The 25,216-nt window shown below is 48.8% G+C and overlaps 8 protein-coding genes across 8 annotated transcripts; 5 read left to right on the top strand and 3 right to left on the bottom strand.

Annotated features, from left to right (window-relative positions):
• The first annotated feature begins 1,043 nt into the window (after positions 1-1,043).
• F4813DRAFT_313122 (phosphate permease) lies at positions 1,044-3,609 on the top strand. Its single transcript, XM_049240905.1, has 4 exons — positions 1,044-1,515; positions 1,585-2,221; positions 2,276-2,519; positions 2,578-3,609. Exons 1-4 carry the CDS (start codon positions 1,340-1,342, stop codon positions 3,228-3,230), a joined length of 1,710 nt encoding a protein of 569 aa, XP_049102063.1. The 5' UTR covers positions 1,044-1,339; the 3' UTR covers positions 3,231-3,609.
• F4813DRAFT_313117 (DUF427-domain-containing protein) lies at positions 3,508-4,645 on the bottom strand. The gene is made up of 4 exons (XM_049240904.1): positions 4,590-4,645; positions 4,111-4,490; positions 3,907-3,987; positions 3,508-3,816 (listed from the first exon to the last, which is right to left on the bottom strand). The coding sequence occupies exons 2-4, from the start codon at positions 4,298-4,300 to the stop codon at positions 3,785-3,787; spliced, it is 303 nt and encodes a 100-aa protein (XP_049102062.1). The 5' UTR covers positions 4,301-4,490; positions 4,590-4,645; the 3' UTR covers positions 3,508-3,784.
• Positions 4,646-5,235: 590 nt separating this feature from the next.
• On the top strand, positions 5,236-6,901 carry F4813DRAFT_379444 (FMN-dependent dehydrogenase-domain-containing protein; the record flags this gene model as incomplete). The annotated part of the gene is made up of 4 exons (XM_049245456.1): positions 5,236-5,301; positions 5,367-5,400; positions 5,456-5,769; positions 5,825-6,901. The coding sequence occupies 4 exons, from the start codon at positions 5,236-5,238 to the stop codon at positions 6,899-6,901; spliced, it is 1,491 nt and encodes a 496-aa protein (XP_049102061.1).
• Positions 6,902-7,877: 976 nt separating this feature from the next.
• On the top strand, positions 7,878-9,631 carry F4813DRAFT_313106 (uncharacterized protein). The gene has a single exon (XM_049240903.1). It carries the CDS (start codon positions 7,996-7,998, stop codon positions 9,307-9,309), a length of 1,314 nt encoding a protein of 437 aa, XP_049102060.1. The 5' UTR covers positions 7,878-7,995; the 3' UTR covers positions 9,310-9,631.
• Positions 9,632-10,231: 600 nt separating this feature from the next.
• F4813DRAFT_313070 (ras-domain-containing protein) lies at positions 10,232-11,903 on the top strand. Its single transcript, XM_049240902.1, has 2 exons — positions 10,232-10,830; positions 10,940-11,903. The coding sequence occupies exons 1-2, from the start codon at positions 10,638-10,640 to the stop codon at positions 11,713-11,715; spliced, it is 969 nt and encodes a 322-aa protein (XP_049102059.1). The 5' UTR covers positions 10,232-10,637; the 3' UTR covers positions 11,716-11,903.
• Positions 11,904-12,408: 505 nt separating this feature from the next.
• Positions 12,409-18,629, bottom strand: F4813DRAFT_313037 (Sec63-domain-containing protein). Its single transcript, XM_049240901.1, has 2 exons — positions 18,591-18,629; positions 12,409-18,520 (listed from the first exon to the last, which is right to left on the bottom strand). The coding sequence occupies exon 2, from the start codon at positions 18,476-18,478 to the stop codon at positions 12,482-12,484; it is 5,997 nt and encodes a 1,998-aa protein (XP_049102058.1). The 5' UTR covers positions 18,479-18,520; positions 18,591-18,629; the 3' UTR covers positions 12,409-12,481.
• Positions 18,630-18,872: 243 nt separating this feature from the next.
• F4813DRAFT_313003 (putative snare protein) lies at positions 18,873-20,180 on the top strand. Its single transcript, XM_049240900.1, has 5 exons — positions 18,873-19,119; positions 19,236-19,318; positions 19,407-19,489; positions 19,576-19,938; positions 20,071-20,180. Exons 1-5 carry the CDS (start codon positions 19,099-19,101, stop codon positions 20,109-20,111), a joined length of 591 nt encoding a protein of 196 aa, XP_049102057.1. The 5' UTR covers positions 18,873-19,098; the 3' UTR covers positions 20,112-20,180.
• A 964-nt stretch (positions 20,181-21,144) lies between these two features.
• Positions 21,145-22,995, bottom strand: F4813DRAFT_386960 (uncharacterized protein; the record flags this gene model as incomplete). Its single annotated transcript, XM_049246494.1, has 2 exons — positions 21,145-22,032; positions 22,084-22,995. The coding sequence occupies 2 exons, from the start codon at positions 22,993-22,995 to the stop codon at positions 21,145-21,147; spliced, it is 1,800 nt and encodes a 599-aa protein (XP_049102056.1).
• Between the last annotated feature and the right edge of the window lie 2,221 nt (positions 22,996-25,216).

The following is a 25,216-nucleotide window of genomic DNA, read 5'->3' as shown; positions in this document are numbered from 1 at the left end:
GTACATACATACGTAGCGTAGGTACAGGGGACATTCGGAGCCCTTTACATACCTTTTTACTCCCCAGCTTCCCTGGTCGCCATGCCGCAACCGACCCGAACAAACCCCACCGATTTACGAATTGAGGCGTCCTCCAGGGTTCCAACATCCCTGACGAATCAGATCGTCGGAGCCTCAACATGTGCTCTAAGCTACAACTCTAATTCGTCTTCAACCACCAACGACATTTACTCTGATTGGATACAGTTTCTAGCAATTCAACCTTTTCAACCCTTTCAACCTGCCAGCTACGACTGCTAAGCCGCTAATATCGAACATCTAAAGCTTTTCATCAGCCTAACCTCGTTGCCGCGTGCATCAATCGATCATAAAAGTGTGGTCAAGAAAATCAGCAGCTTCGGTTCCCCTTCGATTTAGCTTCTATGCATTGTGGTCCCACGACGTCAAAAATAATTCATTTCTCGTCGGTCCTTTTGGACGCCAAACAAACATGCCCTTTGAAAACATGCGCCCTTAGAGATCTACCATCTCGATTTAGACGTTTGCCCGCTAGGGGCCACACAGTCCCATGTACGGAATACAGTCAAGAAAGTAAAGTCTACGTATTCGTAGGCGCACTCGAGTCTGCCCAGTGCATCAAGCATGCTGCAAAAGACCAGCCGCCCTTCTTATATGCATTACTATGTGTAATAGGTATAATAGGTATAATAGGTAGTAGTTGGAGCTGCTTGTGGACACCGACGTAATGGGAGAATTGCCCGAGTCTGGTCCGTTCTACAATATTGCACCTGCATTGCAGAGTTACTGATCCATGCAGCCTGCCTTTTTATCTCACGTTGAACAGACTACCAATAGGCGTAGAAGCCCCGGAGGGACCACCCGGACTGGTGGGATTGTAATGCCTGCGTCCCCGTCCTACCGTGTCAAGAGTCAAGAGTCAAGAGTCAAGAGTCAAGCGTCAAGCGTCAAGCGTCAAGCATTACATACGGCCTACCCTGAATTGTACATCTCGCATGTTGTTGGTTAGCTGACTCGGCGTCCCCTGTCACAAAGACCTAACCTGCATTGTGTAAATCGCGGCTTACCTATAGCTAGGATCATAGGTTGGTAAGAAAAGATACAAAAGCATAGCACGTCCCTTCAGCTACAGACAATTTTGCTTTTTTGCTTTCTGCTGTTAGCATCAAGTCCCTATCGGGTGATAGGCCCTCCCTTGCCTACATCTATCTATTGCCTGCTTTTTACCTCGCGCATAGATTTTAACCCTTGACTTACCCAGATCAGATCGATCACCACGGAACACGCACGGACAACACTCTTCTCATTCCCACAACCAACCATGGCTGACGCCGCGCCCGATACGGCAAATCCAGCATTCACCTCAAAGACTTCAGGCGGTAACAACGCTTATCACAACTTTCACAATGACTTCTTGCACATCCAAGATCCTAACGAGCGCCGTCGCCTCGCGCTCGCTGAGATCGACAAGGCTCCCTTCGGGTGGTACCATGTCAGGTAGGCACCCGTTCCCCGCCCTGCGGTAGTTCAAATACTGCGAGAAGCTAACTACATGTTGGGATGCAGAGCTTGTATCGTCGCCGGTATTGGTTTCTTCACGGATTCTTACGATATCTTCGCCGTTAGCTTGTTAAACACCATGTTGGGAATTGTCTACTACCCGGAGCTGGGCAAGCTGCCTAACTCTTCTGACAATGCTATCAAGCTGTCGACGTCCGCCGGTACTGTTGTTGGTCAATTAGTTTTCGGTTGGCTTGCGGACCACGTTGGACGAAAGCGTATGTACGGTCTTGAGTTGATTATTATCATCTTCGCAACTCTCGGCCAGGCCCTTAGCTCCGGTTCTCCTTCGGTTAATATCGTCGGTCTCGTCATCTTCTGGCGTGTCATACTCGGAGTCGGTATTGGTGGAGATTACCCGCTATCCAGTATCATTACTTCCGAATTCGCTACGACGAAATGGCGAGGAGCTATGATGGGTGCCGTCTTTGCTATGCAAGGTATTGGTCAGCTCGTCTGCGCATTCGTCATGTTATTCGTTACTCTAGGCTTCAAAGAAGCACTGTCCGTTGCACCGCGCACCACTGAATGCGACGGCTACTGTGCCATCGCCGTCGACAAGATGTGGAGGACTCTGATCGGCTTCGGCGCTGTCCCGGCCTGCATTGCTCTCTACTACCGACTGACGATTCCTGAGACTCCTGTAAGTTACCTATACCGAGACATGATGAACAGAACTTGCTGACATTAGTATTAGCGTTACACTTTCGATATTGGCCGCGATGTCGAGAAGGCCGCCGACGATGTCAAGGCATATATATCTGGCAAACGAGAAGGTCACCCTGACGACGTCGCCCGTATCCAAGCTCGCGAGGCTGCCCAGGCCCAGATGACCATCCCGAAGGCCAGCTGGAGCGACTTTTGTCGTCATTATTCTATCCCCAAGAACGGTCTACTTTTGTTCGGCACTGCTGGCTCGTGGTTCATGCTTGATGTGGCTTGTAAGTAACCTTGAGGCTCGATTAAATTTCGAAGAGAGAAACTAACAGTGGAACGCAGTCTACGGCCTCTCTTTGAACAATGCTGTTATTCTAGAGGTGATCGGCTATTCTACCGCTACCGCCAAGAATGTCTACGAAATCTTGTACAATACAGCTATTGGTAACCTTATCATCGTCCTGGCCGGTGCCGTCCCGGGATACTGGGTTTCGGTTGCCACGCTCGACACTCTCGGCCGAAAGACCATCCAGATGGGTGGCTTCATCATCTTAACCATTCTCTTTGTTATCATGGGGTTTGCTTACAACCACATATCTAGCAACGGACTGCTCGCCATCTACGTCCTCGCGCAGTTCTTCTTCAACTTCGGTCCCAACATGACCACTTTCATCGTCCCCGGCGAGGTATTCCCCACTCGTTACCGATCGACCTCGCACGGTATCTCGGCCGCCTCCGGCAAGATCGGCTCTATCATCGGCCAGGGCGCCATCTCCATCCTTCGAACGCACGGTGGTACTAAGGACAACGAGAACCCTTGGATGGACCACGTGCTCGAGATTTATGCCTTGTTCATGCTCCTCGGCATCTTCACCACGCTCTTCATCCCCGAGACCAAGCGCAAGACCCTCGAAGAGCTCTCGGGCGAGGATCAGCCCGCGCGCCTGCCGGCTGCCGAGGCTAGCAGCCAGAGCAAGACCGCAGAGTCTCTATAAATATATTTTCCTTGTCTTTTTGAGAGACGAATGTTTCGTGCCCGTACGCGGACGCGAAGAACGTTGTGACGAAGTCGTGGACTGGCCGTGCTGCGGTGAAGGTTCTATGGAGATGAGTATCGTCTGTTATGCGAACGGGGGCGGTCTAATCGGCGTACGATGACTCTGATACGAACAACATCTGGTCCCTTGTGTTTTTGTATAACATAGATTAATATACCCAGTTCAATCATTACATTTTTTTTCCTATTCGTCTAGCTACCTAAGGGACTTGCTTATTCTATTTGATTCTTGTGGCTAGCTCTGGTGTAGCATTTTTATACACAATTTTACTACCAAGCGAGTGATCGTGATTTGCTAACTTTGAGGGTATGAGGTAAGTGATGGATGACATAATTGAGTTGAGTTAAGGTCTATGTGATTATACGCAGAGTTACTATTGGTAAAGTAAGTCTCCTATTTGTTGTTTCTATAAGGACTAACTACTGGAACTTTGATTTCATCTCCGGCAACTAGAGTTTAAGTCGTTATAAAAACTGCCGATATTTATTGATTTATACTGCCGTCACATCTACTTTAGTTTTATCTATCCCCGAATTATTAGACTTGGTTATAATTCCGTTTAAACCAGACACCGCAATGTGTAACGAGAGAGAGAGAGAGCAGCAACACTCACAGAAAGCGACATAGTCCTTAATATGCTTGGCCTTGTCAAGCGGCGCGGGGTAGAACCACGCGGCATTCGCGAGCTCCGTATCTAGGCATATATATAGACGTCAGTCTTGCGATACCCCCCGACCGCTCGTTAGTTACCTAGGTATGTACCTAAGGTAGGTAGGTAGGTAGGTAGGTAGGTAGGTAGATAAACATGTAAACGCACCCCCGACTTTGATGGTGTAGTAGTCCGCGTCGCCCTTCCACCCGCAGTGCGTGTGCAGGTCTGTCCGGCTGAAGAACTCGGGCTTGAGGGACGCCGGCGGGAAGTACACGTTGCCCTCGACGAGCTCGTAGGTCTCGGACTCGGCGACTACGGTGTCGCCGACGGTGGCTTGGACGTGGCCGGAGGGCATGGTTGGTTGGGGTTGGGTTCTTATGGATAAATGGATGGTGGTGGGTAAGGGTTAGTTAGAGTGTAGATAAGTAAGATGGGATGGGATGGGATGTGCTATGTAAGAAGAAGTGTTTATAGTACCTAACCTAATATAGTGGTACAATAACGGTGCTGCATGGCGCTATATTATTAGAGTATGTGCTTGTCTGCTGTGTTGCGGGGTAGTCAGCTTCTAGAAGGATTCCGTCACTCTTGTAACACCTAGAGTTGAGTGCATGTGGTAAAGATGGATGAAGTACAATACGTACATACATGTATGACTTGTATTATACAAGTGCCTAGGTACATTTTCAGTACTCTGCCATATGCATCAATTGAGTACTTACTTTGCTAGAGCGATGTTGTGGGGTATAACATGCGTACAGTATATCTACCGTTATCAACTGCTTATATTTACTGTGCAGTATAAAGAGCAAACCGAGTAATAAAGAGTCCATCCGGCTAGCTGGTTCCACTAGCGAATCATGGCGAATAATAGTCAACATATTTCCAAGAGCGGGCATCTAAAACCCCGCTAGATTTTCTCCCGACGCCCGAGACGGATCCACGCTGCTCCACCGTCTCCAGGCTTTCTCCAACCTCTTGGTCTTCGTTGCGACGCTAGAGGCTAGGTTAGGTTAATCGCTGGTTCGGCTAACGAAACAAACGTCGGCAATACAAAGTATTTCATCCTGTGAAAGCTTCAGTGGCTAATTTTCCATCTTTAATGTAAACATTCCACGTGTCGCATTGATTGATTTTGAACTTTTCACGTCCTTATAATTCTTTTATATATTGTAACTACCATCACTGTAACCTATCATCCCTTGTTAAATTACGGTGTCACGAAACGTGGTCCAAGTACATCATTAAAAGGAGTTGCTTAGAGCGAGCGAGCGAGCGAGCGTGTTCGCCATGGCGCTTTCAGGAGTTGAAGTCGCCAAGCACGATAGCAAGGAGTCTTGCTGGGTGGTAATCCATGTAAGTTGGCTGATCACAGAGTATCTCATGCGAAGAATCAATGTCTCACCCACTGAATGTCTTAGGGGAAAGCCTATGATGTCACGGAATTCTTACCCGGTCGGTACCTCACAGCCTTCCGTATATTAAGACTGCAAGACTGATTTATTTATAGAACATCCCGGTGGAATGGGCATCATCTTGAGGTATGCGGGTAAAGATGCGACTGAAGAGTTCGAGCCTATACATCCCCCGGATACTTTAGACAAGTATCTGGACAAATCGAAGCATTTGGGACCTGTTGATCTGAAAACCGTTGCCAAGATCAAGGAAGAAGAGGATCCCGAGGAAGCTGGGCGGCAACAACGTATTGCGGATAAGCCGCTATTATCACAATGCTACAATCTGATGGACTTCGAATCAGTTGCGAAGAGGGTTATGAAGAGAGGTGCTTGGGGATACTACTCCAGTGCCGCCGATGACGAGATAGTAAGTTCTTACTCACACCTACACTACGCAAACATCTCCTAACCGATTCGTCAAGACGCTCCGAGAAAACCACGAGGCCTTCCACAGGATATGGTTCAGGCCCAGGATTCTAGTTGACGTCAAGAAAGTAGACTTCTCAACCACTATGCTCGGCGCCAAAGTCGACATTCCCTTCTACGTCACGGCAACAGCGCTGGGCAAGCTGGGACACCCAGAGGGCGAAGTGGTATTAACCCGAGCCGCCAAGAAGCACAACGTCGTGCAGATGATTCCCACGTTAGCATCGTGCTCGTTCGACGAGATCGTAGATGCCGCCGAAGGAGACCAGGTGCAGTGGCTGCAGCTGTACGTCAATTCGGACCGGGCGATTACCGAGCGCATCGTCCGACACGCCGAGAAGCGCGGGTGCAAGGGACTGTTTATTACGGTGGATGCGCCGCAGTTGGGCAGGAGGGAAAAGGATATGCGGTCCAAGTTCACGGATAAAGGGTCTAACGTCCAGTCCGGCCAGGAGACGGACAACTCGCAGGGCGCGGCGCGCGCTATTTCGTCGTTCATCGACCCTGGGCTCTCGTGGAAAGACATCCCGTGGTTCCAGTCTATTACCAAGATGCCCATCGTGCTGAAAGGCGTGCAGCGCGTTGAAGACGTCGTCAAAGCTATCGAGTACGGGGTCCAAGGAGTTGTGCTGTCGAACCACGGTGGGCGACAGCTTGATTTTGCGCGGTCCGGTGTCGAGGTCCTGGCGGAGACGGTGCCGGTGCTGCGGGAACTGGGGCTGGAAGGCCGCATTGAGATTTTTGTAGACGGAGGTGTTCGCCGCGCTACCGACATTATCAAGGCGCTGTGTCTGGGTGCTAAGGGCGTGGGTATCGGTCGTCCGTTCCTCTACGCCATGTCAGCGTACGGCATCGACGGCGTTGACCGAGCGATGCAGCTCCTCCGCGACGAGATGGAGATGGCGATGCGGCTGATCGGATGCACCAGCGTCGACCAGCTCAATACGTCGCTCGTCGATACGCGAAACCTCGGTAGCCATGTTACGGGTGTGCCGCGAGACCACCTCGGCCATAAGGTGTATGACCCGCTTGTTACACCGGCGTTTAAGTCGCCCAAGTCGTCCAAGCTGTGACTTGGGTGTGTGTCTTATTTCCGTGAAACGTCGATGATGTTCGTATTTATCTAGGACATACTATTTATGTAGTGTCTGTTTCCTGTCGTGTGGGGTTTTGGATATACCAGCTTGGCTTGTATGCGGGTTCAGATTGTATATAGATAGGTACATGTATGCTTGTGATAAGACCGCTGTGAATCAAATTTGTTATTTAGCCGTGAGTTACGAAAGCTTCTTAGTATATTCATGAACGGTACTGATTCACGTGTGTTAGGTAAGTCGATGTCACATATAACAGGCTCTAGAGTGACGATGCAGTTCGGAGTGGCCTTCTTTTGAATATGTTATGCTCCAAGTATTACAGCCACTACAGACCTACGTGCTGTTGAAATTTAAAAAGGGGAGGCCATTGCCTGCTAATCACGGTATTACTAGCATCTTATAACTTCGCACGAAGTCTACAACCTGTCTCTATTCACACTAGAGGAGAAGAGTTCGAATACACAGTATGAGTGCATGGCGAAATTTCCGAGGAGGAGCGGTAGTCTTTATCAGAGTAGTTGCTTCTTACCGTTACTCATCTTGACGGGCCACGTAAGCCTCGCCCTGGACGGATTTAGCACTTTCTTCGGCTACGATCTGCAGTTCGTCTATGAAAGTTATTGCGGCGATGACCATGGCATTCCTACCGGGGATGTTCTTCGCGTCGCTATTTTCGGTGCCGTTGCTCCACTGGGATCAGGAGGCCGTCGTGGGGGATAACTTTTGGGTGTACTGGGCGTTTACTATCCCGTCGTCTACCGTGTTGGTTGTTATCTTGCGGCTTGTTATTACGCAGCGCAAACGGATGACAGGGTTGTTCCAGGGTTGTTCCATGTAGGAAAATATCAATGCGTTTGCTGGATGCCGAGAGCTGTGGCTTGTTGGCAAGGCCTTGGGGGCCCGTGATTATAGCTATATTAACACCAATTCCGAGACCATGTCAGTACCTAGATCCCTCCCGTTAATGTATATAGGAGCTGAAAATCGAAAGAGGTATCGTACCTAATGTATTAAACAATAAACTTAACCATTACGGCCTACTTTTTGGCATAGAAGTGAAGTCCGACATCATGTCAAACTACCCTCCACGGATTTTAAGCGCAATCGCCGATGGTCGACTATATAAGCTGGCCACACCGTGGAAATGCCCAGTAGTGCCATGGCTAGTGTCATGGCGCGTTGGCAGGAGGGATTCAATCCTTCCTCTGTCCTCTACTAGGTGGTGTAAGGCTGGGCTCGCTTTTTTTCATACTTCTTCTCCTTTAAGGAGAGCACCGTCCAAGAAGTACCCACCTTTAACACACCTCGAAATTGAGCAGATGAAGGTATTACTACTAAAGGGATTTCAAGTCTGGGAAATCGCACTCAGTATTGGACGAAGTGAATTGGATGTGCGTCGCTCTCTTCGCAACAATGACGGACTCGCAAGTCTCCTAAGGAAAGTTAAGACAGGAAGGTGGAGTTCGGCGGAGGAACATGTCCTTCTAGAACACCTAAAGGAGCGAAGCGTGCCAAATAAAAAGATGATAGCACGACGGATTGGTCGGAAAGTTGACAGCGTCGTGCGTCAAATTAAAAAGCTGGCTAATGAGCGAGACGCTCCCATGCCGCTCTTATCAGCTGACATCCCTCTCGATAATGAGCTTAGCACATCAGAGAGGGAGACTCTTGAAGTTCGGCTTGATCGTATCTTGGTGGGACTCACTAAGGCAGACAAAACGGATAAATGGCGTCGCGTGCTTATGGGGACACCTAGAGCAGAATGGGTCGAACGGATTCTGGCGCTGATTCCTACGCCAGTAGGCCATATTCTGGCGGCCTCTTCGCCCCCAACGATCTCTAGACTGAGATCTCTAGAATGGGAAGACACCAACAAGATGGGTGTTTATACTTGGATCCTAACGCATAAGTTATACAACCCATTTTACCCGGAACACTATGTTTATGTCGGCTCGGCAACAAAATATGGCGAGGGGTTGTCCAGGCGGAAGTTCCAGCATCAGTATCAGCAAGGAGGGAAGCACAGTTCTCCCTACTTAAAGAGTCGGATCCGGAAGCAGGGCCTGGACAGAAAGGGCCCCTTCATCACCCTTCTCTCCATGGATGTCACGTCCTCCGAGCCTAACGAAGTTGTGAAGGCTAGACAATTTATTGTCCTTGCTGAAGCGATTTTTACCATTTGGCTCGGTGCATTGACCGAAGGCAGGGAGGGTACCAAGGAAGAGCATATTCTGCTTCGTAGCCTTTGTCCCTGGAGCCCGGAGCAAATTTCATACGGCGGGATGTGCTCCCATAATCCTCTATCCTTTGACATTTCATATCCCTCGGGATATGCTCAGCCTGAAGACGGTTTGTGTGATGCAGTAAGCTCGAGAGGACTCTAGAGTCTATACTAATAATGTTATCCTCCTGACTGGCGGTAAACTGTAGTCTTGCATAATACGCAAGGCTCGATTTTATTGATGATAAAAAATAAATAATAAAAAAGGGTGGAAATGCATTCATGATAGAAAAAATGTGTTCCAATATAAGTTAAGATCAAGGTAGCTTCCATTTACATACAAGCCATTAGCCCGTGGACTTAGGTACCTACGTTACATAGTAAGCAGAACCACGTGACTCGAGCAGTGCATGTGGACTGAGGGGCTATGAGGTCACATACGAGATAATACCTTGTATGTATTTGCGAAACTTCGTTTATTTAACCTTTTACAATACCTACCAACACAACATTTTCGCAAGACGAGACGCCAAGGTCGCAAAAGAAGAAAAGAAAGGACATCGCCATCTCATATTTGTATCATTTCTTGTAGTTATCATATCATATTTTAACTAGTAATAGGTACCTACTAGTTAAATTAGTTTGCATCTTTCTAAATTCACTTTAGTTACCATGTCAGCACTTTCAGGGCTTTTACTTAGCAGTATGATTGGCGGTATGATTGGCACCTGACAGAAGCCAATCCCGGCTTATCGAAGCTTACCCCAGACCGTCGGACTCATTTGTCACTCGTTGGACACGGTGTGACCTTACTAGGTTAGTGTACATGACGAGTCAGCACCGTCTTATACATAGTAGAAGACTCTCACCCATAGCATTTATCAATATTACCTAACTAACCTAGCATTTATCAACAGCATTTATCAACATTAACTACCTAAGGTAACCTAGTATTTATCAACACCAGCTATCAACACCAGCTTTTCATTACCTATCTACCTGTCTAACACAGTACCGCATCAACAATCATTCGTTCTACTACGTCTCCTGCTTCCGACCCGTGATAAGAAATCCCGATATAGACGTAAGACGTAACACGGCTTAACACGGCACGGGTGTCTCAGTACAACACCTTCGATCTATCTGCTATCTGCTCGCAACCGCTTTCGAGAAGGAGCATGACGATCCAGACCGCTCAGACCCGCAACCCAAACTACCCAAACTTCCAGAGGCGAAGTCGTTCATCCTAGCATTTCCCCCTAGGCTCCCCCAGGCTCCCCCAGCTTCCCCAGCACCTGCCCTGCTGCCATACCTGCCATCCAAGTGCCCAGCTATTACTCGCATAATTCTCCACTGCACTGAATGAAACCTTCCCCGGTGGTTCCATTCTAACATAACATACATACATACATATATACATACATATATTTCCCGACTTGACTCAACTCTAACCCAGGTCGGCCCTCCACTACCGTAGCTTGACTACACAACATGTCTTCCCTCGAGGCCAAGATCGTCGTCCTCGGCTCCCAAGGCGTGGGCAAGACATCGCTAGTGACGCGGTACTGCAAAGGCGCCTTCAATCCCGCCCAGAATACTTCTACCGTTGGCGCTAGTTTTATGACCAAGAGGGTCCTAGACGGTGACACTGACACTGTCGTCCGATTACAGATATGGGATACAGGTACTACCTAATTCTCCATTTGTTACTTGTTACTTGTTACTTGTTCCTTGTTATTTATATCTCAAACATGTCATGTAAAATATGAAGGCTAACCCACGTAACCACAAAGCCGGACAGGAACGATTCCGCTCGATATCGCGGCTCTACTACCGCGGAGCTAACGCCTGCATCCTCTGCTACAGTATCACCGACGCCCAATCCTTCGCCGAGATGGGCGTGTGGCTAACGGAGTTACGCCGTAACCTGCCACCCGATATCGTTCTCCACGTAGTAGGAACCAAGGCCGACATCGTCGCCCGCGACCCTACTCGTCGCGAAGTGCCTTTCGAACGGTGCATAGCATACGTCGCCGAACACCTCGCTCCAGGCCTCGGATCGACACCACCACCAACCGCAACGCCATCAGGACTAGCTACCCTGCCAATAGGACCGGGGGTAAGCCAGTCGAGCGTAGTAGTCACGCCCGCCGCGTCGAGCGCCCAGGAACCGCGTAGCCCGAGTAGTAAGCGAAGCAGCGGGTTCTGGGGCCAAGAAGTTGGCTGGGATGCGTGCCACGAGATCAGCGCCGAAAGCGGCGAGGGCGTGGAAGAGGTATTCCGGGTCGTAACGCGCAAGCTCGTCGAGCAGAACCGCAAGATGCAGCAGGCTATCTTAGCCGCCACCGCCACGCCAGGTACTCCCGGGTACGAGAACGGCATGGATGGGGGATACTTCGACGGCGCGAATCCCCGCGGTAGCTTCCGCGTCGGCAAAGACCGTCGGAGTTGGCTATTTTCCTCCCCAAACTTCTCCCCAGCTGTTACGATGGAAAATCCGAATGTGGGCGGTGCGGAGCAGCAGAGGCAAGGGGAGGAACAGGGACGGAGAGGGAGACGCTGTTGTTGATGGCCTAGATATCTTAATGGGATTATGGGGAACTACGAAAGGGTGGCTGGTTCTTATTCAACGATTATCGTATCAAAGGTGGCCTTCTGCGGGCATAAGGGATGGTAGTCTTTTTCAGATCACCACTTGGTCTAGGCAAAAGAGGGTTCCATGACATTATATAGCCAAGGAACGGTGATGAAATATCGTCTATCAACATCAAGTACGGCGTTTGGAAATGCATATTTAGGAGCAGCATCCGGGTTCAGGTCAGGTCTGGTCAGGGTCAGGGTAGGTTAGGTTGGGCTGGTCTCGGATCCTGGAGTTTGCGTAGGTATTCATTGCCGTTGTTCCTGGTCACGAGGAGTATATCGATTGGTTCCTTACGAGATACGAATGCATTACGAATCGTTATTATTCCTGGCCACTTGGTTCTTTACTATTGTCGTATGTTTGTTCGTTGGGCTGTTGCTTGTGCTGTGGTGCATTTGGCTGGTGATTTGCATGTGGCTGGAAAGGGAGCATTGCATATGTAGCTCGGGGGATAATCTTAGCAGCATGGAGTTATGTATGTGCATGCTTAGTACTGATTGCAACGAATATAATTCAAAGCTCGTGGAGGAATTATACACAACTAACTAACTAGTCTCCTTTCAAATACCAATGATTGATGATAGGTATCAAATTTCGAGTTGAGCAGCAACTCATACATATCATATCGACGTAAACTCATCTACGTACACCATCTATTTCATAGTATATATCACCCCTTTATACAGCAAACCTCTCATGCTGAACTCCCCTGCTCCTGCTCCTGCTCCTGCTCCTGCCTCCCCTTCTTCGACTTATCCACATCATCATCCACCTTCGGCAGCGCCGGTATCTCCACGCCCATAACCCCGTACTCAAGACCTATATACGCATCGCTCAGGACCAAAACATCGACCTTCCTCGCTTTCCCGTCCTTATCGGGGCTAGGGAGGCGCAGCGTAGTTTTGGCCGTTGGCCTCGAGCCGATTTGCACGGCGTTAGATTTAGCGTTGGTGTTAGTGTTGGATTTGGATTTGCCCTTGGAGCCAGGGCCCTGGCTCCAGGAGACGCGCTTCACGCCTAGCACTTCGTCGCGCGCGGCGTCGCAGACGATGGCGAACCAGCCCTCCGTCTGGGGCTTAGGATACCGCGGGGCGTAGATGCGGGCCTCGCGCTCGACGACGGGGTTAAGACGCTCGAGCGAGACGCTGAGGGACTGTGCTGTTACGTCCTCGACTTTGACGCTGACGTTGGGTAGGACGGAGGCTGCGCGGACGAAGTGGCTTTGTTGAGAGCTTGGGATATTGAGTTTCCGAGCGAGATCCTCGACCTGCGGTCGGGGGAAGCTGCTTAGCTTTTGGAGGGCAGTCTTATTGTCTTTCAAATTATCGTAGCTGGTTCCCGGGAGGATGGATAGGGGCGGGTCTTGTGGCCAGCGAGCCGACTTGACGCATTGGAGCAGCTTGATCATTTCGAGACAACTGGAAAGATATCCTAGCTCCGTCAAGACGTCGATTGACGCCTGGATGATACGAATAGCTTGGTCCAAAACACTGGTCTGATCACCGACGTAATCCGTAATAGGAAGATCGATGCGGGCCATGTGTGCTTGTAGAAGCAGGAAGGCTTTGACGTGAGGATCCCACATTGGCAAGTCGAAACTGTTGCCCTCAAATGGGAGATTACTCGATAATTCCGCATTAATAAGATCTTCGTTATGTCGGACAGGGAGCTCGTCATATTCTGTCGCGCGAGACATCCAGGATAAGACATCCAAGAAGCTTGCTTTTGGCTTTGCACTTTTGACTAGATGCCGGATTGTCTTATGTGATAAGTAGTAGTAACTCATGATCTTACCCAGGGGCGTCGGATCTACATCTCCATTGGGGTATATTTCAACACACTTCGAAGCAGCAAGCTCATCTAACGATTTGCTGACCATATCAATCATAAAGTCGTTCGCGAGCTGTTGGGCAGCAACGGTGTTATGCTCCTCGGAGGAGATCTCAAGCCCGTAGTACGAAGGATTCTTATGTAGCCGGCGGAAAAAGAAAGTCCAAGTCAGATAGTCGAGTGCGTCTTGCTTAGTTGTGATCGTTTCGGCTGATACTTCAGCACACAAATGGTTGTCGAGGACAGTATGTAACGATGATTCGACTGGGAAACCAGTGTGCAAGAAGTGCTTATAGAAATCCTTCTTAGAGTCTTGAGTGAAGATGCGCGCGACACCAGAGTTGTCAAATTGCGGACGACCGGCCCGACCCAGCATTTGCAATACATCTGTTAGATCCATGTCTTTGTAGCCTTCAATCTTTGCATCGTAGAACTGTGTGCCCTTGACGACGACCAGGTGGGCGGGAAGGTTAACACCCCAGGCCAGCGTACTCGTCGCAACCAGGATCTGGATCTTGTTGTTCAGGAAAAGCTCTTCGGCCAGCTGCCGATCAGATTCGACGAGACCTGCATGATGAAGCCCAATACCAAAGTTGATCGCCTCCTTGAGTGCATCATCCTTAACCCTACTAAGATTGAGCTGAAGATCTTCTTCTGACATATTGACGAATCGCCTAGGATTGTCTTCCATGCCACAATAGTTGATCAGGTCTTTCGCAGTCAGTCTAGTCTGCCGTCGTGATGGCACGAAGACAATGACAGGTTTATTAGGACTATGGGTTTTGATAGCTAAGAAAGTTGGCCGGTTCATAGATTGCATCAGGGGGCAGAATCCTCTTACTTCCGGGAACCCGTCGATGTATAGCTCCAATGGTACCGGCCGTACAGAGTGACGGAAGTTGAATAGACCTTCCTTTACTCCAAGCCAATTAGCCAGATCTGTCGCGTTCGCGCAGGCAGTGGACATCCCAAGAAGTCTCACGGCATTATTGGTAGATTGGGCGATATAATTCATACGAGACACGATGATCTCGAGAATGGGGCCTCGGTCACCGGCAAGCAGGTGGATTTCGTCAATGATTACAAGTGAAACTTGACGAACATACCCTCTACTTTGCCAGCTACGAGAGATACCGTCCCACTTCTCAGGCGTGGTGATAATGACATCGGCGTCCTTGATAGTCCTCGTATCTGGCGTATTATCACCCGTCAACTCAACCAACCTGAGACCAAGAGGTCCAGCAAGTCGAGCGCCCCAATCCTTTACTCGCTCGCGTACTAGAGCTTTCATTGGAGCGATGTACACAACCTTGGAACCCGGGTGCTCGCGGAATGCCCACCACATAGCTAACTCTGCCGCGACAGTCTTGCCACTACCAGTAGGTGACCCTAATAGGACATTAGCTGGCGTGTGATAGAGCGTGTGAAATATCTGCGATTGCATTGGATTGAAGTATTGAAACCTCTTCGCATAGACCTCTTCCAAGCCCGCGTTATTTAGGGCGCTAATGGGTAGTGGTTGCAGGTTGAGTAGATCCGTATACACGCTCTCCGTATCCGGACGAATAAGGTGTTGGAAAGAGATCGGATTTACTGTCTCTGCTCCAAGCCATTTGTCCGACACCGCCCTGACATAGATCTGATTAGGCAGAGGGTCTGATAAAGGGATTGTGAAATTGAGTTCGTGGTCATCGTAGAGCTTTCTCCTATTGAGTATGAAGAATTCGTGGTGGTAGATTTCAGACGTTTCGGAATTCTCGACCCAGATATAGAAAGATTCGGATGTTCCGTGTATTTGGTCGCTCCAGGTGAATTCTGGAGTGATATAGAGCTTAACCCTCAAGACATCTCTATTTAAAGGCGCGATCTCGGCTTCTACTGATACGATTGGGAAATGGTCAAGAATTCTCCCTATCTTCTTGCCGGCATTATGGTTATGGATTAGACTACCAATTTCCGCGTTCTCCATGTCGCGTAAGACTTCGATAGGGGTATCCTTCTCATCGATTTGGTTGAGCACCGACTTAGGTAAGTCAAATTGATGCAATGGATGCTGGAATGGCCAGACACGTTTCTCGATAGACTTTGCGAGGGTTAGCAAAACGAGACATTGATGACCCCATCGTCGATTTAACGCAATCTGGAACAAGGCGCGACAAATTCGCCCAGACTGCTGAGCCACATAGTTCAGATCGTTTGACAACGCAAAGTCTTCCAGCTGTGCCCGAGAGATATAGGACTGCAACAGAATATTTGTCTTTGCTTGGGGCGTATCAATTCCACGACCGGGATCGCAAAAGACCACATCCTCGTCATGTCTTAGCCTGGTCAATTCGTCGGCTTCGCTGTCTCTGGACTGTATGTTGTCAAACTCTCCACTCTCGCTAATCATCTTTAAGTTGTCTGCTTCTGTTGCCTGAGGTTTCATTAACGTGTTGAATATTTGTATACTTGTCTGCTGGATATAGTATTGGCTAGCAATGCGGCCAATGTCCTTGCTTCTTAGTTCCTCTGTACTCTCATTGAAGATAATCATTTGACTTTGCTGCAATACTTTAGCTGCCTGAATAGCAAGCTGTCGTCGCCTCTGGACAAGATTTGGGTCATCCCTAATCTCGGCCCACTCGATCCCGTAAGTCATGGGACTTCTCAGCATCCGAACGAAGAGATACGAGTAGCCAATCCATTGCACTGCTTCCGGGATGGAAGTAACAGTGCCTAGGGCAATCTCGGCATTTAAATTGTCGACTAATTTTGAAGAGAACTTTGATTCGATAGGTTGCTGTGCGGTGACTGACCGCCGGTAATGATCCAACTTGTCTTGTGTTGTACAAATCATACCGATACCAGTATCCTCGAACTGGGGCCGTCCAGCACGACCAAAGATCTGGAGCACGTCGAGGATACCTAGATCGATGAACTTTCCATCTTGTGCACTGTAGACTTGGGTTCCTTTAATAACAACTGCCGCGGCCGGTAAGTTGACACCCCATGCAAGAGTTGCCGTACAACAGAGCACCTTCATAACACCCTCGGCAAACAATTTTTCCATGAGGTTTCTATCCGATCGAGTTAGACCGGCGTGATGTATACCTAGCCCCTTGGGCACTAGGTCCCTAAGCTCACGCGCTTTTGAGGACTTCATATCTCGGATGGCTTGCTCATAGTACGGGTGTTCCATAGAATCAAAGAGATCCGTACAACTGTCTTCGGTAGCTTTCTTGTGAAGCATTTTGGCGGTAAGAAGAGTATCTCTTCTAGAATGGACAAATACCATAACTTGGTGGCCTTCTATCAGCATATCTTTGACTTTTTCGAAGGCTACAGTGTCAAGATTATCTCTGGACTGCCTCGAGCCAGCTTTACCTTTAACCCCTATAAAGTGTTGCTCGAGAGGAACTGGACGAAAGGAGGCGTCGAAGTAAAAAAGACCGGCATATCTGTTGACCTTGAGGAAGTCGGCAACGTCGACATAGTTTGGAAGGGTAGCACTGAGTCCGACAACACGGATTAAGGATTGGGTACTCTCAACTTGGCGTTCAGTACGCGCTACTAAAGACTCCAAAACAGCACCTCGTTCATCGTGAAGCATATGAACTTCGTCGATGATGAGCAACCGAACCTTTTGAACGAGCTCGGTATCCCCAGTACCCTTTCTTGTAACGACATCCCACTTTTCAGGGGTAGTAACGATGATTTGCGTTTGCACAATTTCGGATTTAGTAAGATGCATATCTCCCGTAAACTCACGACAGCGTATACCGAGCCACGCGAGACGCTTGCCTAGTTTCCCGGTGATTTCCGCAGCAAGAGCTTTCATCGGGGCGACGTATACGATCTTAAAATCCTGGGTATCAACAGCAAAATCCGTTGCGTCTGTATTCTCAATGGGATTTGGCGTTACGTATTGGCTAATCGTTTGTAATATTGTTAGCATAGCCGCATCTGTCTTACCCGCACCGGTAGGAGCGCAGATCAACATGTTTTCGCTGGTCTTGTAGGCTACCGGATGGACTAGACTCTGCATCCTGTTCAGTGTCTTGTAGCCCTTGAATGTTCGCCGGCAAAGCCCGTCCATGTCGGATATCTTAATAAGTTTATGTCCAGGAAGAAGCGTGTCGGTTTTCCCAGCAGGAACTACAAATTCCTCATACTTGTCATGCATTTTCCGCTCAGTACCATCTGGCATACCATACTTGCTTCCGGTATGGCTTAGGGTATTGCCTGCGTTGTATGCTCTGTATATGTGCGGATATTGGGTCTCCTTATGCATACTAGGGGCTAGAGTAGCATTCTTATGCTCAAGGTCCTTCTGTCGAAGAGCTTCATCTCTTTCGGCTCTAGTCAAGAGTCGGCCAGTTGGCTTCTGTGTCTCCTGGGCGGCGGCAAAGCTTGAAGTGATTTCATGCCTGCGAGATAACACTTCAATGATGAAGTCGAAGTCATCAAACCCAACAAGATCAGTGAGTGAGGATTGTAACTCGTCCTCGGACCGCTCAGATCCTAAGATTTCTAGAGTCTGTGCTTGGAAAACATCTGAAGACAAGCCGTTCTTAGTAGCGATGTTGAAGCATTGTTCTATGAACCAAGTCAAGCCGGAGCTTCCGCTATCGACGTGGTCATTGGATTCCTCGGGAAAATCGCTACTGTACAAGTCTTCCTCGCTATCGTCTATGAAGTCCCATACATCATCGCCACTGTTACCAGAGGTGAGGTCTTCATCGTCCAGGTCGAAGTCCAAGTCTAGTTCTGCTTGGACGGGATGGATTTTTTCAGGTAGCTTTAAGTTTTCAAGGGCAGTTTTCATGGCGGCAAACTGCTCGCGCCATCTGGCCTCCGCCTCGCTCATAGAAGACGGCATTTCGAGTGCAATGATCCGTAGGGAATTAGGTTATAGATCGATCTATAAGTTGTTAGATGTCTCTTATATTAAAATTTTTTAATATTTATTTATAAGCGGTTTGATTACATACAAACGGGTTCTTGATGACTGTTACGCCGATGACTAGCTGAGGCTACTTAGGTAAGATAGGTAGGTACCTAATAGTGAATCTCCTATAGGAGGTACATACATAGGTATGTAGGATTCAGGCATCGAAGTACCTAAACTTCCCTGACTTTCTTCTAATAGCGCTAGTTCCCCAGAGCTAAAGCCCCGCTACGGACGCTACGGCCCCACCTAAGTTACTCCTACATTGTTCTCCTATGTACAAGAGCGGTATGCATAGGTATGCATAGTACATGTGACGAAGGCTGTGACACCGACTTCACTTTTGGATCCATGTCAACTTTCATGTTAACAGTTTCTTGATATCACATTGCATTTCCAACTAAACTTCTAAACTTGGCTAACTTCTTTTTGAGACCGCTCCCCCAAATCTACCCAACCTTCCATCAAGAAGAGAATAGTCCACCAACAACTTACTATATCCGTCCTACCTATTTCTCCCGAATCCAACCGTCTCTTATCTATCTGTCATCATGAAGCTGCATTACATCGGAGTACGTATATATGCGCCTCGACCGCCAACCTCGATTCCCGACCACGAAACATACCTAAATATCTATGAATTGCATACGTTCCAACAGATAGCTAACTAGGTATCTTTACTATATAGATCATCCAGAACGAGAGCAAGCCGGGCGTCGAGATAGTCGCCGAGAAGGAGCTAAGCGCCTACTCGCGCTTCACCCGTCAAAAGTACGACTCCGATTAGCCCGCCTGCGGTCCCCCTTTTCGCTTACTACACGGGTACAAGGAAAGAGATGGTTGACTAATGTTGATCTAGCTATGGCGAGTTCATGACTATGTTCGCGAAGACGGTAGCAGAGCGAACGAGGCCAGGGCAGCGACAAGATGTCGAGGAACAAGGTGCGATCACCATCCTCCCCCCCCGACACAAAGCGGAGAGAACACAAATAACCTGCTTCGAGCAAACCCGGCTAAACAGGCAACAGACTACACATTCCACGCGTACGGGCGCACCGAAGGCGTCTGCGGCATCATCATCTCGGACCACCAGTACCCGGCCCTAGTAGCGCACCAGCTGCTATCCAAAGTCGTCGACGAGTTCCTCGCCGCGCACCCGCGCTCGTCCTGGTCCGCCGGCCAGACCCTCTCCATGCCCGAGCTCAAGGACTACTTGGCCAAGTACCAGGACCCGCACCAGGCCGACAGCATCCTCAAGATCCAGCGCGAGCTCGACGAGACCAAGATCACCCTGCACAAGACCATCGAGAGCGTCCTCCAGCGCGGCGAGAAGATCGATGATCTTGTCGCGAAGAGCGATGGGCTTAGTAGCCAGAGCAAGATGTTCTATCGTATGTTGTTGCATTGCATTGCATTGCGCTGTTTTCATTTTCTATCCTGTTGCTGCCCCCCCGTCCCCGTCCCCGCCCCCGCCCCCTTTTTGCTTCTACGTATTGGGTACGGTGAAACGCTGACCTCCGTAGAACAAGCGAAAAAGCAGAACTCGTGCTGTGTTCTCATGTAGACACCCCATCACTATTGTTTGCTGCCTAGCTATTGTGGCTGGTACTAGTTAAGCGACCTGGCGTGCCTCCGTCCCGGCATAGTGATGGAACTTGTATGTTGCAGACTATGTATGGGGATGGATATTATTTTATTTCGTCTATCTATATCCATGGGCATTACTACCCCAAACACTTATGTGAACGAGAAAGTATGAGTGAGCAGTCGTTCGTTGGCAGACCGGGGGGATATCGTCAAGGTAGAAAGAGAATGGGCTGAGCTGAGAGGGAACGGAGAGAATTACGCAGACGTGGCTACATAGACATTCCCGACCGACAAAGACGGGCTGGCATAATACTATATGAATGGACAGACGCGTCGATACGACATGGAGCTTATCATGGAGCGTATTATATAGGGGCATAGGTGTGTTGTGTTGTTCTAAGCCAACCAACCACCCAAGAACTAGATTCAGATTTTTGACTACCACGAAATTTGATATCACTCCAAATTGCCCCTATTTCTACTCCTAGTAGGACTTTCTTTCTATCTGCATTCAACGGCTCCAGTCCAAAGTAGGGCGTCAAACGATTACCATCAAGGCGCATCGTGCGTCCTCTAACCCACCTAATCTATGGTCATCTCCCTCCTCCCCTCGTTTCTTTCTGTCCTCCTTTCTTTCCCCCTCGGCGACATAGTAAACCAGTAGTAGATAGCCGATATAGCTGCATAACAATAACGAGTCGCAGACTCTTTCCGTAACTATATTTTCCTCCAAGGGGTATATTCCGAGCCAGAAGAAGAAAAAAAAGAAGAAAAAGAAGAAAAAAAGAAGCCAATCAATAAAATCCCGTCGTAATAATACCCTATAACCTGTCTATACGAATGCTAAGTATGGATAACTATCCAATGGGCGAGGCGCTGCGAACGCCGGGTCGAAGAGAAGTGAAAAATGCGAATTTGACAAAGTAACTCCCTATAGGGTAAGCTGAAAGTAGGGAATGCCGTAAGGACAGACATGAAAAACAAATGCGATCTGGGTAGTCCGAAACACGTTACACCTGGTCCAAAACGACGCGTTCGCTCTTCCGATGGTACGCTAGGGGAGACTGTGCTATCAGCTCTTCGTCAGGGACAACCAAGGTCGGCGTTGCGGTCTTCGTCTCAGCGAGTCTCTCGTTCTGTGCGATAGCAATCTTAGGGACCGGTGGCGGCTGTTTCCTAACCGAGGCCTGGTTTAGGGGCTTCAGCATCTTTCGCTGCTGTCTGGATATCGATATCTGCCTCGCGATCGATAGTTCGACGGGATTCATGTTAGAGCTATCTAATATATCATCGTCGTCGTCGTCATCGTCGTCGTTGTCCTGGGATGTCTGGCCTGGATGCGAGTGTGCAGGGGACGCAAGGAAAGGAGGTGGCCTTTTGTCGCTCGTTGATGAGGATGATGTAGTTGGGGGCGTGGGGTTTGGCGGTGTTATCATTTGCCACTGGGGTTCTTGCAGATATAAAGCTTTTGGCCGTAGAGGTTCCGACTTGACGACCTCAAACTCGGGAGAGGACAGGTCGGTCGGGGAATCCAGTATCAAACTCGATGTTTCGGGGCTGAACTGATGTTCCCTGGCGGCAGCCTGTTGCTCCCTTGCTCTGGCTAGAGTCGCAATGGTGAGTTTCTCCTGTGGATAACGATGGACAGATGGTCCTTTGCGAAGGTAAGAGTTTAGTTCATCGTTAGACGGCTTCTTTTGCTGGGATGCAGTGTGATCAAAGCTTTCTTGCAAAGGTGACCGAAGTTGTGCTGGAGAGGTGCTGGATCTCAAACGCGACGGCGAGCTATGAGATCCCTGTGCTGGCTTCTTAGAAGGAGCCAGGGGAAATAAAGCAAGTGATGGTGACATTCCCGCAGGGGACGACTCTCTTCTCGAGACATCATGATGCTTCCTACCCTATTACAAGAATTAGAATGTGGAAGCTAATAATGGCCTGTGTTAACTTACCCCATTATTTTCTGCAGCCTCATCTGGGCCTTTTAGTTTCTGAACGGTAACTTGCCGTCGAGCTAATAAGGAAGGCTGTGACTGTAAGACGCTCCCAAACATCACGCTGTATCTCTCCATCGTAATCTGAGGGATTTCAACATCTAATAGGGAGCCACTTGGAGCCGGTTTGTTGTCTAACGTTATCGGTATTCTCCCGTGCGTTTCCTTACTCCTTTCTCTCAGCGTCAACTTTGACTCCTGCGCCGAGCTGTCTCCCTGGTAAGGCATTGTTTGAGACCTGGATACAACGGGCTTATGCCCTGGCGCTCTTCGTGCGCCGACAGTGTTACTCCTCTCCACTTTCGAGTCATACCAAGGTCGGGATGCTAAATCCGCCGGCCGTTCGGGTAAGGGCGTGCCTTTCTGCTCGTTCGTCTTTGAGTGTAGATGATCCGACGACTTCTTTCCAAACATACCGAACAACCTCCATTTTCCTGACTGCTTCCTGCGCAGAGATTTTGTTGGGGAATCAGCAGTGCTAACACCAGATGCGTGTGAAACCAGAGACACAGTTGACCCTTGCCAGGCCTTGGTCATAGATTGAGGTGTTCGCAAGCTCCCATTCGCCGGATTCATCGTAGGACTCCCAAGTGCCATGCCAATCTCCGTAGGATAAACCTCGTTAATGGATTCGGGAGTAGGCATCCTGATAGTTGGAATATATATATTATTTTGTGGCGGTGATGTCCGCGGACTAGACTCTGGAGTAGGGAGTGGCCTTGGTGTAAAACCGTACACCCTATATCCCGCTCCAGCACCTGCTCTATGATTGATAAAAGAGTCGTCTCTAGAGACTCTCTTGTCATACTTAAAGCTGTTAGCTGAACTCTTCGAACTCGGGCCCCCAGAGGAGCTCGGTCTCAGTGACATATTGACTTCGGGTAGCGGCGTAGCAAGTAGAGGACGATAGCATAAACTCGTGGTTGCAAAAAAGTTCGGGTAACGCGTACTGCTATCATTATAAGAGAGTTATGGTAAGGCGAGATCTGATACACAACCTAGTCTTCCTAGAACGGGGTAGTCGGGGACGTGCGTCACGAACACATCCGGACTTGCATGGCCCCCATCGGCGTTGGTAGTCTAGTAACGGCACTAGCCAGGTTACATAGGCGAGAACTACGATCCCTGAGTGATTCAGGCTCCTTAAACTTTAAGGATATAAGCCTTGAATACCTACCAAGAGACTAGTAAAAAAGCACTGATTTGTGATGATTCTATAGACGGAGATTCTAAAGACGGACTCAAACGGACTCAAGGAAACTCTTAAAAGAGTCGACGTTTGAGTCGTCGGCCGTTTGAACAGAGGGTAGGAGGAAACCCGGTGCGAGTTTCTTATGCCACCAGCAGCTGATCCTCTCGGACTCTGGAGGGGAATTGATGTTATTTCCCGACATAGTACCTACCACACACCATAAATCATCGGTTCTGATACCTATAGCGGTCTGGGGAATTCCATATCTCCCATGTATGTAGATAATGCTAAAATATCGATGTTATTGGTGGCTGTTTGAAGTTAATGGATCATGGGACGGTTATTTTGAAGAGGGTGATCAACGCCTAGGATTCAGCTCCAGAATGCATTATGGACGGCGTCAAGGGTGACCCTTGTCTCCCTGGGTCTTTTGATGGCGACCGGGGTATTTCCTGGAAGGACGGGAATGGATCCTAGGGGAAAAGGGTAGAATTAGCGATGGTGTCGTGTATCAAACGCCAGCACCAACATTGACGAGATCTTAAGCCCAGTAAGCTGATTCGTAGCCGAACTACTTAGGCTAGAAGAGCTGATACAGAGTGTCATAATAGGCAGTTGTGCTAGACAGGTATTCAACCGCGGCGTCTGTCAGAAGCATTCGAGAAGTTTTTGAATACGGGGTTGTATCGTTTGCGGTGCGTACGTATTACCAAGGAATATTCTGAAGCAACGTTTCCTTGGCAAATTAGACCCCGTTTTCACCCAATGGCTCGATAGACAAGGAGAATCGACAGAGTCTCGAACGAGTTAGAGGGTCGGGGCTCTAAGCTGATTAAAGTATGCGGTGTAATTCTTGTGGAGGAGCAGATACGGCACCGAATAGCCAAGACTAGGAAATGAAAAGGAGGCTCCTTTCATCGTACTTGCAGCGGTGCATTGGATACAAGACTGCATATTACCGTCGTACTTCTCCGATCTAATAGGACGAGAAGCATGTTCGACCAGCAGGGAATCTTGGTCCAACTTCCAACTTGCCAGATTCCTTTTACCTGCATCTTCCAATGGAACTGTTCATCTGCAATGGAACAACCCCCGGAACTTTCTGCTCATTTAAGATAAAGTTCTAATCAGAACATCTCACTTCTAAGAATGTTCGAGCATGTCGGTTGTTGTAAAATGAACGATTGCCAGCGAGACTATATTCATATTAGACACTAGTTAAACGACGTATCACAACTTAATGTCGGTGTTCGATAAATTGACACATCGTCTCGATATTCTTTAGCAAGCTTGGCTCAATAAATTAGTCCCTTTGAGCAAGTTGAGTTGAGCAAATTGCGTACGACTTGTTTAGACTCTAAGCTAAATATCGTTAGGTTAGAAAAGGGGTTTATGTATACATAGTTCCTTGCTAGTTTCATGAGACCTAAAAAGGTAAACCCCGGTCTTTGAAACATGGAAGCTGCAAAACTATGCCAGTCCGGCCTTAGTCTGTGCTGTCCACCCCGCCCCGCCTTACAGAACTGACGGACCCGGGGTAATCCTTCCCATCATGTCACGTAGCACGGTAACTTTCCCGGAGATTTTATCTTCAGCGCCGCAACTAAGCCTTGTAATTATCACCTCAGGTACTTGAGGCGACGCTAAGGTCGGACTCTAAAAAATAAAGTATTATTTCGAAACGCGCGGTGGTTTCTTCTGAGGGGATATCGAAGTCGGCTTTCAGAGTTACATCGAGCCATCTCTACTTCTATAAGAGGTAGTATTTACGATCCTCTCTGTCAGTGCGGCGGCATAGAGATATTACCCCGGGCGACCTGGCTTGGATCATTAGCGATCGACATAGTTGATCGACCGAGACGATCTAAGTCGCATCGCTGTCCGTTCGAATGCTTAAAT

Source organism: Daldinia decipiens (genome assembly GCF_022478715.1).
Source record: "Daldinia decipiens strain CBS 113046 unplaced genomic scaffold F4813scaffold_7, whole genome shotgun sequence".
In the NCBI taxonomy this organism is placed as follows: domain Eukaryota; kingdom Fungi; phylum Ascomycota; class Sordariomycetes; order Xylariales; family Hypoxylaceae; genus Daldinia; species Daldinia decipiens.
The sequence above is the reverse complement of the archived record's forward strand: the minus strand, read 5'-3'. Positions and strand labels throughout refer to the sequence as shown.

What these genes read in the sequence shown, in the direction of transcription:
- F4813DRAFT_313003 (XM_049240900.1), top strand. Translation starts at nt 19,099, where the DNA reads ATGAAGCTGCATTACATCGGA. An exon ending in TGAAGCTGCATTACATCGGA is followed by an intron (nt 19,120 to 19,235) that starts GTACGTATATAT and finishes TTTACTATATAG; the next exon opens with ATCATCCAGAACGAGAGCAA. An exon ending in CCAGAGCAAGATGTTCTATC is followed by an intron (nt 19,939 to 20,070) that starts GTATGTTGTTGC and finishes TGACCTCCGTAG; the next exon opens with AACAAGCGAAAAAGCAGAAC.
- F4813DRAFT_313106 (XM_049240903.1), top strand. Translation starts at nt 7,996, where the DNA reads ATGTCAAACTACCCTCCACGGATTTTAAGCGCAATCGCCGATGGTCGA.
- F4813DRAFT_313070 (XM_049240902.1), top strand. Translation starts at nt 10,638, where the DNA reads ATGTCTTCCCTCGAGGCCAAGATCGTCGTCCTCGGCTCCCAAGGCGTG. An exon ending in ATTACAGATATGGGATACAG is followed by an intron (nt 10,831 to 10,939) that starts GTACTACCTAAT and finishes GTAACCACAAAG; the next exon opens with CCGGACAGGAACGATTCCGC.
- F4813DRAFT_313037 (XM_049240901.1), bottom strand. Translation starts at nt 18,478, where the DNA reads ATGCCGTCTTCTATGAGCGAGGCGGAGGCCAGATGGCGCGAGCAGTTT.
- F4813DRAFT_313117 (XM_049240904.1), bottom strand. Translation starts at nt 4,300, where the DNA reads ATGCCCTCCGGCCACGTCCAAGCCACCGTCGGCGACACCGTAGTCGCC. An exon ending in CTACACCATCAAAGTCGGGG is followed by an intron (nt 3,988 to 4,110) that starts GTGCGTTTACAT and finishes ATATATGCCTAG; the next exon opens with ATACGGAGCTCGCGAATGCC. An exon ending in TAAGGACTATGTCGCTTTCT is followed by an intron (nt 3,817 to 3,906) that starts GTGAGTGTTGCT and finishes ATTCGGGGATAG; the next exon opens with ATAAAACTAAAGTAGATGTG.
- F4813DRAFT_313122 (XM_049240905.1), top strand. Translation starts at nt 1,340, where the DNA reads ATGGCTGACGCCGCGCCCGATACGGCAAATCCAGCATTCACCTCAAAG. An exon ending in TGACGATTCCTGAGACTCCT is followed by an intron (nt 2,222 to 2,275) that starts GTAAGTTACCTA and finishes CATTAGTATTAG; the next exon opens with CGTTACACTTTCGATATTGG. An exon ending in GTTCATGCTTGATGTGGCTT is followed by an intron (nt 2,520 to 2,577) that starts GTAAGTAACCTT and finishes AGTGGAACGCAG; the next exon opens with TCTACGGCCTCTCTTTGAAC.